Here is a 20,819-nt window from a genome sequence, read left to right as displayed (position 1 = left end):
TTCAAATATAGTTAAGTATGAATGGTACTTACAGCTGCTTTTCTTCTTTTACAGACCAGCGAATACCTGCACTCTTCGTTAGAGCCTGTACTCGTTACCTTCGTATCGTAAACGGCAAGACGGAAACGTACGTAAATTGTAGGCATTAGAACTTATCACAAAACAGTCACGTGCCAATGAAACGGACGATTGTTAAAAGTGCACTTTATTCGTGGAAAGATATAAAAAACACTCGCGACAATTGCGTGACGATTCGATTCAAAGCTACTGTTGTCAAAGCGGACGTCATATTTTTCAATAGAGAGTCTAGTTATTTTTAACGCACTACGTGCCTTCTTAGATGTATAGTTATCTTTTTTAATTAATATTGAAAATGAAACAAATGATTTTTATATTGTTATTTATATATAACTATGTCGATCGGCTTCATTGATATGTCCAAATTAATTTTTTTTATATTTTTTATATAAAAAAATTCTAGTGACATCTCGACTGTTCTATGCGCAAAAACAATTGAAAGACGCGCCGCCATTTTGTTTAATTACTTTCGCGCGCACGTTTCGGTTTTAAGAGAGGACCCGTGAAAAAAGTGTACGATCGCGTTAATAATCGTTTTATAGACTGTTTTAATTGTTAATTGGAACACGAATCTCGTTGTTATTTAAGTAGAGTAGCGAGTAAGTGGTATCTTATTGTTTTTGTATTGTTTTTCGTGACGCGGACGAATCGCGTGTGGCTTGCCGGTACGCACCATTTTCCAGTTATGTAAGTTAAATTAATATCATTTACATTTAACTGTTAAACAGTTTAGTAATGTACATACCAGTGAAAAAATTAATCAGTAGATCGATAAATCGATTAGAATATTCATTTTGACCTGTATGCACATGTACGTGAATATTGGTCACATGTGTATACACGTCATACCCATGACTGATGTAACCAAATGTAAAAGTTTAGAGATAGATATTTATGTTTCATGTTAATTAAACAATGTAGAGTCTCCTAGGACTCTGTTTGTTATTACATGCTGGATGGGACCACGTATAGAAATTCATTGTATGTTCAATGAAATGTTATAAGCATATAAAGTACTTTTTATCATAGTGCTTTTACATTTTGGTGGTCCATCCAAAAGTTATGCTACTTACTATTATACGCAGTTATTGTCTAACAAAGGAGACAATGTTTTTGCAAATTTTACACAATCGTTGTATATAATGTATATTTAATTTTCTGGTTGCGCAAAAATAAATGCATTTTAAGTTTGATCTTTATTCTTTTTATACTATTTATATGGTTTTTGATGCGTTTCTTTCTTTCTTGAAGAAGACAAGCATTTTATTGCAACATAATTTGGTAAAATCATATTATGCATGCTTTGTTTTCTTGATGTTTTAATTTGACACACGTTGTGCCATATCTTATCATGTATTAAAATGTTGCTTTGACTATATTTTAATGGTTTAAATGATTTGCTCTCTTATTCATCGTGTAAAAATTATCATTTCTGTACAAAAGTGATTTTTATTACAAAATTCATTGATAGGAAAGTACAATCAACATTTACAACAGAATGAATGAATGAATGAATGAATGAACGAACGAATGAATTGGATCATTTTTGTTGTCAGAAAGTAACAAAATTATTGACAACAGTATTTTTCTATAGTTGATTCACGCTCGTGTACTTTGTTCATAACAATTAACAAACTGCTCTGAAAAAAGTGAACAGAATTTGTATCTGTGTAGTAGATACAACTTTAAACTCGGTGGTTCGAAATGCATCAAGAATCACACATATGTATGTGATAAATAAACAAGACACGCTTGGCGGCGAAACGTTTCCTCTTTTTTTTTTTTTCTTCTAACAATTTCGTCTCTTGACACAATTTTTTTTTGCTGTTCATCGATCAATCGCTTCTAAGTAGTAATTTAAAATCGTAATTTAATGTTTTTGTTTTATTAATTTAATCGCTGTATAGCAGCTCTTATCATATCCTGACAAGAATTTAATGTTTTAATCATTAACATCCCATTTATATTTGTACCTAATTCTTAATCGTTGTATCCTCTTACGTAAACGACTTGTTCATTTCAATCGAACAACAAAGAAATGTTTTGTCGAATGATGAAAGAACAATATTGTATGCATATGAAAAGAAAGACATTATCGAAACACGTACAAAGACTGCACCATTATGCGTTAGACACAAAACACTATAGTTTCGTTTAATCCGTTGTGTTCTACGATGCATTGAATCTTTCTTCACAATTCTACGGATATCTTCGCGTGGAAAATTAGTCCATTAACAATTGAATTATTTCTGAACACATATTCTAACGTATTCATCGTTTCATCCGGAATTTTAGTACACTCATAATTTTTTAGTCCTTTCAACTATTGTGCTTTAGTCAGTTCGTTCTCTTTTGTTTGCACAACGGAACACAAGTTGAACTTTTGTTTGTATCGCGTCCAAAGTGGCGGCATTCGTGGATAAAGATAACGAGTCACTGATTATTGCGATCAGACCTGAATCGAATTAATCGAAATTGGCCCGAAGTTGCTCGTTTCCACATAGTGACTCGTTCACCTGGCCTAGCTATCACGATCCAAAGAGTCCAGTGTGTCGTTGCTGGACGAATGGGTCAGATCGCTCAATTCGTCCAGGTGTTTCTGCTTCTTGCGAACGTTCCAATGCAAACACTCGGCTAGAGAGTCGAACCAATCTGTGATTTGGTCTGCCGCGCAAATACTGGGTACCGGGTATATCGAGGTAGTCACCCTTAAGCTGAAAAGCACGTCTGATGGTTAGTTGAATAGTTCATCGCGTAATGTTGCGCGATATTGAAATATGATAACCAAGATAAACGAATGATGTACGAGAATTGTTCAATAAATAAAGAGTCAAACTGTAGTTCGACTCTGTTTGTCTCTTTATTTATCGAGTGATTCTCGCATGAAGAGTACCATCAGCAGTACAGCCAACGTCCCATTTCTAGACGAAGAATGAACAGATACAAAGTTTCCATCGTGGTTGCGTGAGAGATAGAATAATATCGAAAGATAACGAGAGATGAATTTGAAATACAAAACAGAGAATGTATAAGTAAAAGGATAATGTAATAATTGCGATGAAAATAGTAAAGGGAGAACTGAGAGAAAGTCTTTTACGAAATAAGAGGACACACCTATCCCCGACCCGTAGCTCTTGCTGATTGCGACCGTCGAAGGAGACGTAAGCTGTGCTGCGGGCGTTGCTGTTTGCCATTATCTGCAATAATCGCGAGAAACGCAAACGATTAGATAAATCTGATAAATTAAAAATTACCTGTCGCCGTGGAACAGTTCCTGCCTATTTCTACCGTCGAAGGACACCCACGAGGTGTTCCTGCTGTCCGGTGAAACAGAGATCTGCGATAGACAGCAATGGACTAAATGAATTTCTATTCAATTCTCACGTTCGACGGAAAGGATCCATGGAGTCAGTATGAACTTCAGCTATTTTCGCGAAACTTGATCAACGATTCGACATTCTTTTTTTTAAACAACCAAGAACGGCGCATGGTCTGGGAATGCGGCCGACATCCCTCCAGACCAAGTTTCCTTCTATGGGGTAACGTCTCGAACCAGAAATCCTGATCGTATCGTGATAAGAAGTTTCTACTGACCCACACGGAAATACTGTATTACTTGGTGAACCGTTCGATAAGTTCTAGGAACTCTTTTCATCTGTATTTAAATTTGATCTTCGCAAAGATCAAAGAGCTTCTCTAACCACGAATGACGTTCAGTTTCTCCAAATACTACCAATCACCAATATGGTGCCCGTACACTCTGTCCCTTATGGAGAGCTGTACCAGGCCATAAAAGGTGTCGATTCATTTGTACGGTGAAAAAATTCGGAAATACCTTCAGTTCGACGCCGGCGGGCACGACAATTGGCCTGAAGGACAAAGAGTGAGGGCAGATCGGCGTGATCATGATGGCAGGTACCGAAGGATGAATCATGCTAGCTCCAGCCGCGACCGCGTATGCGGTGGACCCTGTCGGCGTGCTCACGATCAGGCCATCACCCTGTACGCTGGTCACGTGTTTCCCGTCGATGAAGAGGTCGATATTCGAGAGGTACGGAGACGGGCCTCGATCGACCACGACCTCGTTCAGCACCAGTAGATTTGTTGGCGGTTTCGCCTCTTTGTTCTCCTCCCCTTTCCTCATGATGATACATCTTAGTCGACTTCTCAGGGTCAAGGCCGCGTGACCTGGACACAAGGCCAATGTTCGTCACATTTATAACACATCTTTTTTTAACGCATTGTCGTTGATCTTGAAGGGACCGGTACCCTTTTCAAGTGGCTTGGCTTTCGATCCTTGATTGGATACTTGAAAGGGGGATGATTGTTTTAGGATTTCAATTTGTTTTGTTCAGTAAAGGAGGGTTGTTTTAATTGGACTGTCGCCTGCGTTAGATCACTACTATCATTTGATATTTATAGGCAATTTGCGGTGTACGATAGACTTAGTTAGCTCGTTTGGAAGATGGTTAGATGGTCCGAATTCGGAAATTGTCGCTATATATACGTCATCGCAAGTCGTCTGTTAACCCTAGAGCAGACGCATAGTTTATTCGGTAAACACAGGGCACGTCCGGCTGAGAGCGTGCGAAGTTTGCGCGGAAAAAATTGTTTTCCTTTGAAATATTAAACATTATAATTAGCTGGGGCGGCGAGTACAAGAAATCAACTGTTTTTTAACGTTAACGATGAATGATGACCAGAGACAAGAATTTTTAGTCTTGTCATCGTTCAAAGAGAACCGCCGTGCGATAAGTCACGTTGTTTCGTTGTAATAAGGCACTATCAACGAGAAGAAAGGGGATAACAGTTTCAAAGGATGCAGACATTCGCGGTCGATTACAGTTCTGTTGCGCGAAAATCGCAGCTCACCTTCTAACACGTTCGTCACTTGCTCCTGGAAATTGTCGAACTCGAAGGGCGTTAGGAACCCTAAGGAACCAAGATGAAAGGCCATAACAGGCGGTACCGATTGTTGAAACAATAAACTCGCGTAGAGAAGAGTTCCATCGCCTCCCAGACAGACGATGAAGTCAATGCGATCCTTAAAAATATCATTAATTCAGCATAGAAACGATGATTTAAAATCCTTCGAGAGTTCAGGCCGGCTCGAATAGCGCATAATTACCTGAAGATCGTCCATTCCATCCCTGAAAGTCTGCAACCTGTCTCGAACCCCTTGGAATCTGGGGTCCCTAGCTAGAGCTGGATCCTCTAGGACCGATGCTTCGACAAACACTACCATCCGTTTTTCCTAAAATTGTCCATGAACATTTAGACCGTTCTACTTAATTACCGATCGTGAAGACGAAAAATAAAATGTGTTACGCAACGTGTACAGTACATTTACATTTACAAGCAAAAAAGTACGCGATACGTCAAATAATCGTTGATAAAATATGTGCACAAAAACTTTCCACGTCACGTAATATGAATCGATAGATCGAAAAATAAGCGCGGTGCTTAGGAGATTTAGAGACACTGCCTAGATTATGATTAGCTTGATTAAATCGTAATATGTTTCGAATAATTCAGAAGATGCCTGAAAATGCTGCTTTTGCTCATTAAAGGAATATTGGTTCAAGTAAAAACGTCGTACTAATTGATTATTAGTGAAGAAATAAATAAATAACTTAGTACTTACTTCTATTAGCCATGTGACTAATTGAACAAACGGTGGTAAAACCGACGAATCACGGACCTTCTTGATGACGAGAACAGTGAGCGGCGGCTTGTACCACGTCAACCTCTGAGAGGCTGGGTCCTGTATGGTCCTATAATGACATAAAGTGAGGAAAAAACACGAATGTATTTACTTCAATCAATGTCCAAATTTTTAATGGAAAATACCGACAATCGCATTAATTCAGATGTGCTCATCCTTTTTCACCGAATTCGCCGGGAAAGCCGGAACAAAATAACTAGAAAACTTCCATTTAACATTACCGCGAAATGCGTCATTAAATCAATTAATATTAATAACGAAACACGAGCAAGGTATCGAATCGATTTTTGTACTTCGATCGACAAGAATCTTTATGCGCTCAAGGATAAACTGAATCGTTATCGAGTGTCGGAAAACTGCCCCTTCTTACTTTGCATAATAATTGTTCAGGGGTTACAGTGTAGATTTTAAAGTGAAATACTTGCTAATCAGATTGATTAAATATTTATAAAAAAAGTGCTTTGGGTATATAGAAAGGTAGACGATCAAGAAAGTTATCATTGAATTAGGGTCGTTAAGGTTAAAGGCTTAAATGAATCGAGAACGGTTAATGTTAACAATAGCATTGGCTATGGCAAAGTTCAATCAGGATTTACCTTCTTTTCCGTTCGATAATAATGCAGAAGTAGTTTATCTCGTTGCTTTATTGCGTGGTTTTTATTCGACAAGATATAAAATCACGTAATACGATAAGAATGCCAATTATTTTAAGAATATCGTCTACAAGTTCGTCTATTTTAAAACTTCTGGAAATCATGCCAGATCAAAAAGTGTCGCATCTTGTCGACCGATGAATAGCATTGAATCGTCAGCGCTCCTTTCGAGGCAAAGGAGTGCATTCAACTGCATCAGATGCACCTTTTGATGCACTCACATGTGTGATGAGACATATCACATGCTAATGACGCTGATAACGAATGTATTGAACAATAATAAAATTCATTAACCCGTGAACCGTGATTTCGCAAAAGCTACCAAAATATGATTTTGACAGTGATCTGTTTTGTAAAAAAAAAAGGAAGAAATGTGGTCGATGTATTTCCTGAAATTTACGCTTGTCAAAGTGTTAAAAGGACCTACCTGATTGTTCCAACCATGACGTGGTACCGGATTGAGAGTCGCGCTCGTACTGAACGTGGATCGAACGCGCCACTACGTTTTTTAACGGTAAACAATCGGACGACGCGCAAGCGCACACGGGTGTTCATATTGCACGTGAAGGATCGCCACGCCATTCATTTCCATGTGCATAAAATATGCGAGGCAATTCGCGTAATCGTGATGCACGTGCACTTGTTTCGTTGCTGATAGACACGCGTACGCGCATACGTAGCGCACCTTTATACGCTTGACATCTCGTCCAATTACAATCTTCATCTCTTTCTTTTTACAAATATTAATTGAGTGAAAGATTTAGAAATTTGCATATAAAATTTGAATAATAGTGGTCGTATAGAAATATTTAATTGCTTTCCTGCAACAAGATGTGACATTTACATAGTTGCAAGCAAATTACACGTTGGAAATATTCGATTCATCGTTACAAGTTCCTTTTTCTGTTTTACGTACAACACGACATATGTACGTAAGTTTGTTCATTAATATTCGACAGCAATTATGTTAATAAAAAAAAAAGAAAAAACAGTTTTAAACGTTTCCAACTTTGCAACAAAGTATTTTGTGACGTATAGGTAATTAATACCTTGAAAAACTTTAATCTTTCTTCATTTTATTCTTATCTGTTCTGTTAAATAGTAATTACAAGTAATTTTGAAGAACACGGCTATTTACGGTCATAAATCACATATAACCTGATGTGTTATATAATAGGATGTACTATCAGATTTTTTCTTCCGGTAATCTTATAATAATTGATAACAAATAAGAAGGTTTCTAGATCGCCTTTATGCACGCACTCGTGTTCATTCGCATTTCACAACCAGCTCACCGAAATGTTTCGCTGAATGCACGTTATATAGAACCGCTTTCTACTTCACGCTGACAAAACAACGCTTAGGTTCGCTTTAAGAAGTCATTGTCACGGATAATTGGGTCAAGACGCCATACTTGCGCGTAACATACTTTTTTTTTTCCTTCACGAAATAACACGCTTTCCTTCGTTACACTAGCTTGTGCTACCAGCGCCGAGTAAACCTACTGCCTAATTAAAACAGGGGAAAAAACCTATGATTCCGTAACGAATCGACGTAACTTTCTACCGACATCGGTGCAACTAGCCGCTATTAAAGATAGAAACCTTTTGGAATTAGGTAAAAACTGGTTAAAAAGAAAATGAAGGTTCATACTTACATGACCATCGCGGAATTTTTCATGATGCGCCCGCATGGCCCGAATTGTTGTATTGGACTAGGTGCGTTCAAACTTCTTGTTCGCCTGTGAACACAATAAATGAAGCAATTAGAGGAATCATTGAAATATTAATCTTTTTACTGTTAAATAATTTGTCCTGGTGCTGGACATCGGTAGCTCCCACGATATTCAATGTGTTAGTGCAATAAGAAATTAAAATTCTAATTCTTAATTACGTTTACTTCCCCGATGATAATGGAAACATAATAACAATTATTCACACAATAAATGCTGCAGTTCAAATGGACTATGATTATGATTATTCCATTGTCCAATTTAAATTTTCCACACGTCAAATGTATCTGAGATATTGACCAGCGATGAGTTACATGGCAGTCAATCTAATTAGGTATTAAAATCATTTGCAAATGATACATTTCGCGCGAATAAGCATGAAGGTCTGTGAGAATAAATGGCTCAGTGAAAGAACCAATTAAATTGCACCTGGTTGGAAATAGATTGATCTTTTTGTAAAATGATAATTAAGTAATTAACGCGTTCATACTGACGTGAATGAAATAATGTAATTTGAATCTACGCGTCTATCTTTTTTGTGGGAGGTCTATGACCTTTTGATGCTTCTTATATCTCTCAGGCGTAACAAATGAAAATTCATAAGTTGTTGCATATGTGTGGCGTTAGTATTTGAATGTATTAAGTACCATTACGCAAGATACAATTTTCTTACATTTTTTTTATAAATGAAATCTTATGTTCTTGTAGTTCAATTTGAACTTGGTCATAATATTTGTTCGTGTATCCCTCGTATTTTCAAGAAATAACGATAGAAGACGATTCGAATTATCTTAGTTGCAGAAAAAGGGAAGAAGCTTTGCATAATATGATACTTAAGAGACAACGCATTTTGCGATGTTATAGCTGCTATAATATAACAGACGCGTGCAAATTAATTTACAATACATTATAGCAGCAATTACGTCGGCATTTTACAAAGTGACCTTCAGCAGTCATAATTAAATAGTTTCAATCAATAAAAGATTATCGTTTGTTTATGCCAGTATTGGTACACATTTTTTTTCCTTTTCAGAAAAAAGAAAATAAACGGAGTAGTAAAATTTTGATAGGTCTGGAAAATAGGACAGTTTGTTTCACGCGAACAGAGTGTTCTTCTTAATCTATGCAAAGCGTATACGATCGACTAGGAAAGTAATTCATTGAACGTCATTGGTCGAAAGAAGTGTAAGTTATATTATGTACTCATACACCTTTCAAGACTCCCGTGTAATGCAGAGTCATCGTCTTCTTTCAGTCTGACGCAAAACGCGTTAAATAGGAATCGAAATATCAATAGTTCAATAAAGTTAGTTGCCTCTAACTAACTTGCCTCTAATAGAAGGTACGGCCTTCTATTTGCAGAAGAAACTCGTGCAAATTTTTTGAAGTTTATTCTTTCGATGTCTTTCGCTTAAAACACGGATGAAAGAAAATTTTCTACCTGAGCACTCTGTTCCGTGGAATGTTTTCCATAGACAGGTTGATCGATCCATTTTCCAGGATATCGCGATTAACATCGAGATGTCCGTTCGTTGTAACTTCCAGCAAAGGGGATACTTGGTCCGTCATTTTTTTCAACGATTCAAAATCATTTATCTATTTTTTCACATCGAACAAGGTTCCAACAAAGAATTTTTTTTCAAACACTTCAAGCACTTTTACGTCGTTTAATTGAGCAAATTGCAAACGTGAAGGAATTCCAATAGCGTATTTATTTAACGCGACTCAAGTGTTTAACGACAGCAATTCTTCTTCATGGTTGCTTGATATTACACACAATGAAAATACTGTTCCACGGAAGATTCTGAAAAGGCTGCAAAACCCGTCCCGTGTTTTTTTTTTCTTTTTTTTTACGGAACTGTTCATTAAAATTCTAAGGTCTATTTTAATGTGAAATTAACGATGTCCTTCGTACTAACATTGCATCTAAGAGATAGTTAGATTCGCTTTCAAGGGCATCCAATCATTGCTTGACAGTCTCTTGCAACTTTGCATCACAATTGTTCTCCTTTTTCATCTTGTTCTTTGTTACTCTGACACATTAACATTTTACACGTGTAGCTCTTAAACAGTTTTCAAACTTTCTGATTTTTATTTTTAATATTCAAACGACGGTATTTAACAACAATGGAAGATTTAGAGCATTAATTTGTTAACATTGAACCTTTCTTCTCACTTGAAGGAACGTGTACAAGCAACGAGCATCGTTTATGAATTATACGTGTTAATTTTGATACAAACTCAACGATGATGACGATGATTATAGCGCACAATTAGTCGTTCGTTTTCTCTCGATCTTCTCGCTAGTTCAACACGAAATAAACTCACTTTCCCGCACATGGAACATTCACTCCACTGTTTATCGAATTAGATAAATAACTGGAAAGTGGATGGATTACAAGTGTTCCACTAAAATGGACACGTTGCTCGGAAGACAAGAGCAGAAGCCTTTAGAAAGGACCGAATCGCAAGGTGGCTGCACGAAGAATGAAGAACAGACCTCAGGTAGCCAACGATTATGGGATTCTTCCTATGGACTCGTCGGTACACCGTAAACTACATGGGTTCTTGTCAACGCTAATACCAATATATATTTACGTATATTACGTAACGATCTACGATTATTTTATATCTTATCGACTGATATTCTGTACTTGTGCAACAAGTGTGTGTCATCTTCGCTTGAAACGTTTCAAGAAGTAATAGCTACAAAGATGTTTTTAAATTGAAATTTTATGGGATATATCAATTTATGTAACTTTCATACGGTTCTGAAATTTGGCGGTAAAATTTGTCAACATCCTGTAGAAGAAAGACTTTGATAATCATCCCGAAATCGTTAGGTAACATTTTCTTTGGATTTCACTCGAACCAACTATGTATCCAACGACTTTCTCTCGATCGATTGAGAAACACAAAGAAAGAGAGGGAAAAGGAGATTTTACGAAAAGATACGAAGGCATAGATGTAGAAGAGGCAAGAATCTTTCTCACGAAAATGAGGCAAGTGTACGATGAACGATCTTGCAAGGAAAAAGTTTGCAAAAAAAGAAATTGTTTGCTCGATTTTCTTTCTCCGTTGCAGCATCGAATATCCCTGTTAAGGAGAAAACGAGAATCGGCGGGTATGTCCGGTTCGGCAATCGATTGCATCGACGCGAATTTCTGAAATTCCAACGGACCTCTGCGTAACGGCAATACGGGGGCGCCATCGGCGAAACCCAAGGGAACCCATGGGGCCCATCGGGCCATCGGGTGTTCCGTGCAACAACCGGGTAAAATGGAATGTACCAGCGAAAGGTGAACGCGTTCTCGCTCGCGAAGAAAGGAACAAGAAAAAATCAACTCCCACCGTAACATTCGCGATTCGAACAGGTACCGGCCTCTTTGTACACGTGCACAGCTAAACAGCCGGCTAACTACGTATACAAACGAGTATCTACCATCGACTTAAAGCGTCATTTGCTTCCTGCCATTATAGAGTCTCCTCGAATTCCACCGATCATAACCTAGGGCAAATTCAATGCTCTTTCCTAACCGTTTGGCATAGGTGTACGTAGTCTGCTCCAAAAATAATGAAACGAGATATACAGGGTGTTTCTCAGAGCGATTTTCAACATCTTTTCGATACTTGCAGTGCATAGTCGGCAAGGAATTGTAATATTAATATATTCTCATCCTTTGCTCCATTTCTGCATCTCATGACGCGTAGCGATATTTTCAAGTTAGTCAGATCGTGAATATTCGTCTGCTCTATTCACGGTATGTAGCTACACGACACGAACAGAGGAATGCTTTGCTGGTAATATTATGAATTTTAAACCACTCTGACGAATATGTCTATAAATAAAACGTTTCACACTTTCACAGCCGCTTCACGAACATGTTACATAAATAATGCACCGTTTAAACGGGTGTACAGTATCGTAAGCCACGTTCACGATGAAAGATTTAGGTTAACCAACACGTGTCCTACCTTAATTCAGCTTCGTCCATGTGCACCAATTCGCCAAATATACGCGTAATCGCGTGTTTCTCTTTCACGAAATATAGGAACAGCGACGTGCAAGAATTAGAATTTGTTGAAACGGAAAACGCGCTTCGTTGTCGAGGAATTGAAAGAAATTCGTGAGCCAGCTTGGGCGGGACACGACGTTAGCGTCGCGACGCCCGAACGGCACTGCACGCATGCTCCGATACCGACGGTCAATCGATTTCGTTCTAGTGCGAGTCCACGTCTATTTTCTGCTGATTTTATTTCAGTTTCTTTTACGCAACTTGCAATTTTGGACCTGACACTAACGAGACACCAAATGAATGAATTAATAATAGGCGTATGAACATATTGATTTTTTTCTCGATTAACACGGCCCCAGAACGGCCTTATTTTTTTTTTAAATTTAACGATTGACGAAAAATCCTATTGCAACAACAATAAGTAATTATCGGTTTAATAGAGGTGTAAACGTATCCTCAAGGTACATAGTAGAAGTTGAGTAAGCAAACGACTTCGCTCCTGTTTCGCATGAATTGGAATCAGATTACGCGGTTCCAGTTCAATTACGAAATTGAACGACCATATGTACTGGTTTTGTCGGTAGCTTCGCCCGATTTTATTTTGCTTTTCGTTTCCTTCCAAACGGATCATCATTTTAACGCTAATTTCCTTGTTTTTCTTCATTTTTCAGGTCCAAAATGAACCACATCCTGCACAGAGAACACTTCCAGGTTCTAAGAGTCAACCTTGAGCTTCTTTGGTGAGTGCCAGAAATCCTAACTACATTTTTTATTTTATTTAATCATAATTGCGAGCTAAAGTTTTTTAACATTTTGACGAGCGTACATTTTATAAGATTTCTGATCTTTCGACCCTTCCGCTACGTGGAAGGCTTTCCAATTTACATGGAATTTGGGGAGAAGCCTAGGGGAAATTAGGGAGGGCCTAATACGTGACACTGATCGTCAAAGCGTTAAAAGTGCTTTTGAATTCGTTTACTCACGGCCAAGTGCCGGAACGTTTCCGGCGACGCATTTCCGGATCGGTGTCGTAATCCTCGAGGAAAGGCACATCCGTGCAGGTATCGTCAATAGCAGCGTTTCCTTTATTCCTGACGATGCATCGCCAGTCGAGCATTTCGCTCACGCTTCGTCGTCGTGGCTTTTCTCTCACCATTTCCATTCTCCCTTAATCATTCTCCCTCTTTGAATTCTCTCAACAGCCTCCCGTGCATTCGTCCACGTTATTACGCATTCCTTAATGTTCCTTTACGTTTCTGTGTACGTAACTGTGTGTTACAGCTGCGATGCAACACGTGTTCGATGCAAACGAACTCTCGACAAATACCCGCACATGTTCGTCACTAAAGAATATTGAAAACAATTTTTTTACAACCTCTACTTTTTAACTTCCGTTGACTTTTGACACGGTTCAAACTTGGTGTAAAGTTCGATCGAAAACGAACAACATCGATCACGATCAGCTGACGATCGCGTGATGTATCATTTCCACGCGGTACTTTTAAACGCGCGCGCTTTCTTTTTCTCGTTTACGTAAGGAGAAATAATTCATTTCTAGCTCGTATTCCGAGGGGAAAAAAGAAAAACCTTTCGAAAACTCGAGTACCAATAAAATATAGAAAGCGTTACGTAATTTGTTTATCTACCGTATATCTGCGATACATTTTATTATGCAGGAGAAACGAGTTTATTCGGACGGTGTTAATGTTAGCAAAAATCATAAATATCACTTGCGAATTTCTCTTTCTGTCGAGTTGGCCAAGGAAATTGCTTTGCAATGCTCGGTTCGCGTTAATTCCGTTTGATTTTACCGCGAGTTTTGTGACCTACTTTTCGTCGAATTTAAGAATTTCACTGCGTAACGAACGGAGCAATTGGTAACTCATAATATTTCGTATTTGTTATCAGTATCGTTTCCCCCTTTGCTCTTTATCTTATCGTTTAGCAGAAAACACACCGTGTTACATTTTCATAAAATATTCACGGATTATCTACTATACTCGATTATTTAGTCGAAATTCGTTCCACCTTGAATATAATTTAAACGTTAATGTTTTTTAAGCAAGGAAGAAGGCTAACTAGTAACAGTCGAATCAGAATTTCCAATGCTACCGATATCCCGTTATCGTTCCAGTTTCTTCGCGATTGCTATCGTCACGTGAAAACATTTCGATTATGGCTAGAAATTCATTACTTCTTTGTCGATCGTCAACGATTCTTTGTCCGTCAGGTTATCAATTTTCACAAGAAACAAGACAATTCAGCAGCATAGTTGTTCAATAATCGAACGTTTAACTGTGTTGAATTATTTAAAAAAAAAAAAAAAGAGAAAGCATACTTACAAGGACGAAATTCTAGTTAAAAAGTACTGTGTCGCGATTTAAAAAATAATTTAAACTCGAGTTGCTTCGAGTCGAAGAAAAGTCTGTCCATGGAGGAGAAAGGGAAGAGTTTTCGATGGAAAACTATCGCGGAAAATCACGTGAACGGTTTAGAATCTGATGAAGAAACACGAAACGGCAACGAACGACGGGAGAACCGCGATCGACGACCGCTCAGAGTTCACTGAGCAACGACTTTACCGGCTGCAGCCTCTGAAAGGCACTTAGGGCTTTCTAACTCGCGCCACCCCCACCATTCTTCGTGTACTATCACACAGTGTGGCCGATAAAAAAAGTAAAAAGAAAAAGTGTCGAGGAAGCGATGATGAAAGTGTTCAACCGTGACCGCAAACACGCTTCGCCTCCTTCTCCCGTTTAAACATTTTTGCAACTTGCAAATTTCACGCAGAAACGACGTTGACCAGTGGAGAAAATAGATTTTTTATTTTTTAACATAAGACGTTCGTTTTCAAACGAATTCTAGCTCAGCTATCGGTCCTTTTGTCCCATCGAAGAAAGAAATCGTGTAAGCGAGGCTTGTTTCCATTGTTATCGGAAGTCTCCACCCTAAGTGAAGCAAACTTCTAATCGGTGAAAGCGACAATGAAAGGCGAACGAACGATTAACTGGTTCGTTTGCAAAGAGACCTTACAATTGCGCTAACGGCACATTAGACGATGTCGAGCTTGACCCATTTTCATTGTTCTTTTCATTCATGCTAACGCTCGTAATAGTTCTTTTCTCAATTACGAAAAATTGTGTCTCTGGTTGAGCACTGTAGATCATCACTGACCCGGACTCATACATGTAGGTATACGGATGTATCTTCTTCTCGTTTACTTCCTTGTTGCCCTGATTATTCCTTCGAACCAGGTTACATCTCGATAAGAACTTTCAGATGTTGTTGAACCCTCCATTGTCGTCGAGTGATCTATATACCCGTGCTTCTCTTATTGAAAAAAAGAACAAAATGTATCTATATATTTCTCTCAAACACGACTCGATGCCTCTTCGATTGCATAATAAACAGTGATACATTCTGTGAGAAGTGTATATATAACAAGCAGGTCGTAAGGCATAACTGTAAACCAGTTGCACGTAATGCAATTATGGTATGAAAGTGATCAAAATTTATTGCGGCCGCCGGCGCTCGGTTGCAAAACCGATGAAACGACGAGCAAACCAAAATATCCCGCGGTGAAACAGGCGCCTTTTCAGGGCCGTACGATTACGCGTTTATATGTTTTTCATCGAATAAACTTACAAATTTCATAGTAGTTTTCAAGCCTATGCCTGGGGGGGTCGCGGTTGGATCGCGGTAAAAGGTTAACAATTTTCTTTCTGCATTCGTCTAACGTTCAAACACTTTCAGCGGGAAGAAAACTGGTAGTACGCATTCCATGAAATGAGACACTTTCCCATAAATGCCTGTAAAGCGTGTGGTTTAAGGACGATGTTGCGGTTAACAACGAGCTTGTGTCCTTCTGTAGACGCGTTTTGCGCGATAGAAACCCGGCAATCTTGCGTTCATGGTTGAAAATAAAATGTCCGTTTGCTAGTGAATATCACGTTTCTCCGATTCAATTGCAATGGTAAAACTCGAAAGTGGAAAATTATACAAATGTGTAACAGATGACATTGGTTCAAAGTAACGTGAAAGTGTGTCATAGGAAACGCGTCTTAAAGGATCGGATAGAAAGTACTATTACGTGCGATGATGGTGTAATGGTTGCTATAGTATAATATATGGTAGGAGTTTTTCCTGGTGCCATTTCTATTCATACGATAGCATTAGTGTACAGAAGCAATTTCATGTGTTATTCTTTTCTTGATATTTTCTTATTAATACACCAGAACGAGAGCGATTTGCCTTTTGTATGCGACACAACGAATACCGGAATTATCTTCATTAATGTTAATGTTATTTTGAAATATCGGTGTTTCTATACGTAGCACAATGGGTGTATTTATAGATGCACTCGATTCATATCTCCGAGCGTAAAGTAAAATGTGCAGCAGCACTGCTGGTGTAGTGGTATCATGCAAGATTCCCATTCTTGCGACCCGGGTTCGATTCCCGGGCAGTGCAAGTTTTTTTTTCCACCATACACACAAGAAAAAACAGTTCAATCACATTAATTGAATAATTTTAATTTCTCAAATATTCTAATGCAATTACCTTTTCTTTGCGACAAAAAGAAACGGAGAATTGTATAAGAGTGTACTAGAATAATAATTTATGAATTGAAAATGAATTGGAAAAATGAATGTGTAGAGTGGAAAATAAATTAGCACGTATAATCTGTTTTTATCTTGACAGAAGTGATACATTTCAACCTTCATAAATTCCGTCTTCATCATTTTGATGGATTTGACTGTTTTTGAAATTCGTTCTTTATACGTTCCTCTTTTATCTTGCGAGTAGGTAACATTGTTTAAAAGTGGACTATAGACACTCTATTATCACTACTTTTATTGCGCGGCTATGTACGTACCTAAGGTAACTGCAAACGTAACTACAATGTACCGTCTAGTTTGAAAAGTTGCAACGCACTGACCGGTTTAATCGTTGATCGCCTATTTTGCAGACATCAGCTTTTTGTTATCGTAATAATATGACATTGAATTTTATCGAAAAACATCCCGTTCGCGTTGCAAATTCCACGATAAACGATACAAAAAGCCGTTGTACGCAATCTCTCATTGTACCTGATAATCTTACTGACGCCGGAATTTCTCTTGAGCAAAACCGCCCTACTGAGGATACTTCCACCACGTTGCATCACTATATACCGATCACCACTATACTGAAATGTTCTGACAACCAGTGTGTACACTTCAATCCATCAGCGAACAGTGCATAGTCGGAGAAAGAAGGAAAGGAAAAACTTCCAGTGATAAGAGGAAACCTCCGTGATAACCCAGCGTTACAGACTCGAAAAGACTTGTTCGTGCGTACTGTCATAGATTTCTCGATTTCGGATTGTTCACGCGAACGGTCACGTTCGCACTAATCAATTCCCTCTTATCTGTTCTTCGTCGAGAGAAAAATATCAGGCGATACACATTGCAAACAACTTCCACTTAATCGTACAACGTCCTCTGCTATACATAGCAACGTTTTTACACCGAGTAATGTTTTCGATGCCATGAAATCATTATTATTAGGCCACTGTAACAATTTCCAGTATTACTCTACTCTGTACAAGAGTTGATAACCATCTACGAAATACCCAGGAAATTGTTCATTACGATCCTTGGCGAATCTAGGCTTCTAATCACGTGATTGATTCAGATAGATACGTATATCAGATGGTTAGATAACAAAGGTCGACGATTCTTGCTGGTGTAAAGAAAAAACTAATAATTAATATGATGACTGGCATGTTGCAAATAATATCTACTGCAGGGTAATTAGGATTACCAAGTGCCTCAAAATTATGAAGCAAGGAACATTTGAAAACGGCTCACATCGTCGTATTACTTTGCAACAGTGACGTTAAATATCGTTATCAATAGCAAATAAGGTGTGCGAATGCTTTTAAGACAATTTGCCAGAGAAACGCGTCTCATGCTATTACATTAGCCTTGTATCTTCCAAGAATAACTGTCAGAAGTGTCGAACGTGGTTATGTCGTTAAGATCAAAGATCTTCAATAATCTGTGACTCTAAACGACGGTCGTCGAGATAAAGTCAGTAGTGCTAACATCTAATATTGATGGATAAAAATGTTTGTACGTTTACGTTTCATTTATCGAAAAACGCTACTACTGTTATCGCTTCAACCTTGATAAGTATTTTGAATGATAAAATTTTTTGAAAAATATCAGCCTCTAAACTGTGATCACGTCGTATACTTTTATGTATGATTCATGGAGTTTAGTAACCAAATAAGTGATTTTATAACATAGAAGCTTCGCTTACTCATCCAGGGAAAAGGTAAACTGTTATTACCGGATGCTAATAATGACGTTACAATTCTGAACAGAATAACAGAATACTGGAATATTTAAACAGTTTCTAAAATGAATCAACTACCGAAAGTCTTGCAGCCCTAATTCAAATGTTTAAGTATGCACGGGTGAGAAAGTTATGGAAAAATCATTCTATAGTTTAGGTAACACTATATAAAAAGTGCAAATCTATTTCAATCTAATAGTGAGTTTATAGCTACAATTATTGAATACTGGGTCTCGGATGCAAAAAAAAAATAGAACGAAAACTACAATAAGACATGCATAACAGTGCACATGAATGAATGTAACATTTTGTTGCATTCAGGACAAACAAAACGAGCGGGATGTTTCATTTTGGAAGTGTGTCTATAACAAACAGAATTTTCTCTCTTGGCCGAAAGAAAAAATTAAATAAAATTCAAATGAAACGTGTCACGCGGGAAAAATTCAAAGGGTTATCGATATAGACACACCTCGATGGACGACGTGCACACTCTGCCAGACAAAACAATAAACAATCGGATTTTTGTCATGCTGTGATGGCGCCAGTTACAGGGGATGCTAAAAAATGTAGAAAACTGTGTTACCTTCGCGGCTCCACCGTCTCGATGTAGTCGACTGTTAACTCGGACCGCGCGTCGCTTCAATAGAAAAAAGAATAAGAATCAGTGAAGAAGAAATTATTAAATATTGTATGAAACAAGTCTATATATTCTTATGATGTTTATCAAAGTTACTCGGAACTGATTATCACCCGAAACGTTTTACATAGTCACTGATAAAAAAACAATATGAACCTTTAAATCGCAATAGCAAAGATATCTTTGATTTTATTGTTGAAAGCCTTTCGTTTGTAAATTAGACACTCTGGTTATTAGAAATTGTATATATGGGACACGTAATGGTTCCGGCCACTTTATGCAATTAACATATTGAAATACAGTGACTGGATAGATTTATGAGCATGCGCTTTCATTTTTTTAAACGTACTGTTCCAAAAGAGAGAGGATATTGTTTCGAATCAGAACAAGGCAAGGTTCTATTCCATCCTTGGCCTAGATTATCAGTTCATTTTAGCAAAGGGCTTTCGATTTAATTTTTCGTTCGCGAATAATATATTATGATACGAATACTTGAGTCTAATTACCTCGTACGATCGGCTGCAATTGTCCTTCTGTCGTCTCGTTAAAATAATTGATTGTACCAGAAAAAAAAGACATAAATAAAATGTGTGTCACGCGAGAGTATCATTGTTAGTGAATTATTCAGTTAAAAATAATAGAAAAATAAAAAACATGTGCGATGGCCGGGAATCGAACCCGGATCAACTGCTTGGAAGGCAACTATGCTGACCATTACACCACCATCGCACTTGAATGTAGAACCATGAGCAACACGGTGACCTTAATATTCTTTCAATCAATATCATAAAACGTCGCCACTCACGTCCTTGACTTTTCCACATAGTACTTCAAGGATAATTCGCATTCATATTCATAGAGAAAGAAGACAATTCCGCCAACTATGAATCTTGGAATCGTTTCGATCAATGAACGGAAAATTTATTTTTAAAGCGACTACATCAACGTCTTCGTATCGTAATCGTGCGAAACGCGAGTTGAATCAACTCGAGCTGCCTTTGCCAATTTATTTTCAGAAAAACCGTTCCTATTAATTGCCCACCGAACAACACCGTCTAACACAATGACAGAAGATAATAGAATGATACGTATTCCAACGACGAGATAACGTCGCGCATGATCATTGCAATTCAAAACGGAACTGAGCCGAATAATCGCACGAACGATCTATCGATTCCAACGATCGTTTTCTCGATCGTACAAAAACCGCATTACGATCATTTACAAATAACTCGTATACGTCTAACAGGTTAAAGTATAATAGCCTGTAACGAGTATCCTATTAATTACATAATAGAAAAATATTCATGAAGAAGAAGAAAAAGATTCTCTCACCTAAAGGTTTGGTGTTTATCCAACATTTTGGAGACGGGCGTTTTTTTCGGCGCGTTATCATCCAATTCGAGATCCACCATCGCTTTGGCTAATTGAAGATCCCTCTCGTTCATATCGTACGGCTAATCAGAAGCCGGCTGTTAATTATTCTGATTACTAGTGTCAAGTTAAACGCACTGGATGCACCGTTTTTATTGCGTAGCCGGGAGTTGACTGTCGAAAAAGGAAATGGCAACAAAACGACAAATGAAATCGTACGAGAATTGGTAGACAACCACACCGAGAGATGTCTCGTCGCGTA

General features: G+C 38.0%; 3 protein-coding genes and 2 non-coding genes across 18 annotated transcripts in view; 2 read left to right on the top strand and 3 right to left on the bottom strand.

Annotated features, from left to right (window-relative positions):
- The window catches only part of LOC114874261 (solute carrier family 28 member 3-like), a 16,200-nt gene extending 16,076 nt beyond the window's left edge, over window positions 1-124 (bottom strand). The window contains exon 1 of the mRNA XM_029183392.2: window positions 33-124. The gene's annotated coding sequence lies outside the window, so the exon portion shown is untranslated. The remainder of the gene's footprint in view (window positions 1-32) is intronic.
- LOC114874257 overlaps window positions 1-13,179 on the top strand; it is a 20,110-nt gene extending 6,931 nt beyond the window's left edge. For 3 of the 4 annotated variants that reach the window (XM_029183386.2, XM_029183384.2, XM_029183385.2), the window contains one exon: window positions 55-1,271. In XM_029183386.2, the coding sequence (XP_029039219.1) occupies window positions 55-111 (57 nt within the window). In that variant the 3' untranslated portion in view covers window positions 112-1,271. Of the gene's footprint in view, window positions 1-54; window positions 1,272-12,875 lie in introns of those variants that run through there. The other variant, XR_006829730.1, reaches the window with a different exon arrangement.
- On the bottom strand, window positions 1,508-20,819 carry LOC114874266 (NAD kinase-like). 11 transcript variants are annotated; one of them, XM_029183415.2, is made up of 9 exons: window positions 20,519-20,819; window positions 19,130-19,183; window positions 8,114-8,197; window positions 5,723-5,852; window positions 5,207-5,332; window positions 4,951-5,122; window positions 3,914-4,266; window positions 3,193-3,275; window positions 1,508-2,792 (listed from the first exon to the last, which is right to left on the bottom strand). In XM_029183415.2, exons 1-9 carry the CDS (start codon window positions 20,629-20,631, stop codon window positions 2,600-2,602), a joined length of 1,308 nt encoding a protein of 435 aa, XP_029039248.1. In that variant the 5' UTR covers window positions 20,632-20,819; the 3' UTR covers window positions 1,508-2,599. The 11 variants fall into 11 exon arrangements, with proteins under 11 accessions (XP_029039248.1, XP_029039247.1, XP_029039246.1 ...); XM_029183414.2 differs by lacking the exons at window positions 3,193-3,275; window positions 19,130-19,183; window positions 20,519-20,819 and adding exons at window positions 3,333-3,415; window positions 13,188-13,547; window positions 14,547-14,767; XM_029183413.2 differs by lacking the exons at window positions 19,130-19,183; window positions 20,519-20,819 and adding exons at window positions 13,188-13,547; window positions 14,547-14,763.
- Trnag-ccc lies at window positions 16,604-16,674 on the top strand. The gene has a single exon. It is a non-coding gene; the product is annotated as a tRNA-Gly (tRNA).
- Trnag-ucc lies at window positions 19,841-19,912 on the bottom strand. Its single transcript has one exon. It is a non-coding gene; the product is annotated as a tRNA-Gly (tRNA).

This window comes from Osmia bicornis, chromosome 10 (genome assembly GCF_907164935.1).
Source record: "Osmia bicornis bicornis chromosome 10, iOsmBic2.1, whole genome shotgun sequence".
Classification (NCBI taxonomy): domain Eukaryota; kingdom Metazoa; phylum Arthropoda; class Insecta; order Hymenoptera; family Megachilidae; genus Osmia; species Osmia bicornis.
Note: the sequence above shows the minus strand (reverse complement) of the source record. Positions and strands in the feature narration are given on the sequence as shown.

Coding starts and splice junctions, on each gene's coding strand:
- LOC114874266 (XM_029183414.2), bottom strand. CDS start 13,366: ATGGAAATGGTGAGAGAAAAGCCACGACGACGAAGCGTGAGCGAAATG. Junction 5,333..5,722: donor TAGTCACATGGCTAATAGAA/GTAAGTACTAAG, acceptor GGACAATTTTAG/GAAAAACGGATGGTAGTGTT. Junction 2,793..3,332: donor GAACTGTTCCACGGCGACAG/GTAATTTTTAAT, acceptor CGTGCTTTTCAG/CTTAAGGGTGACTACCTCGA.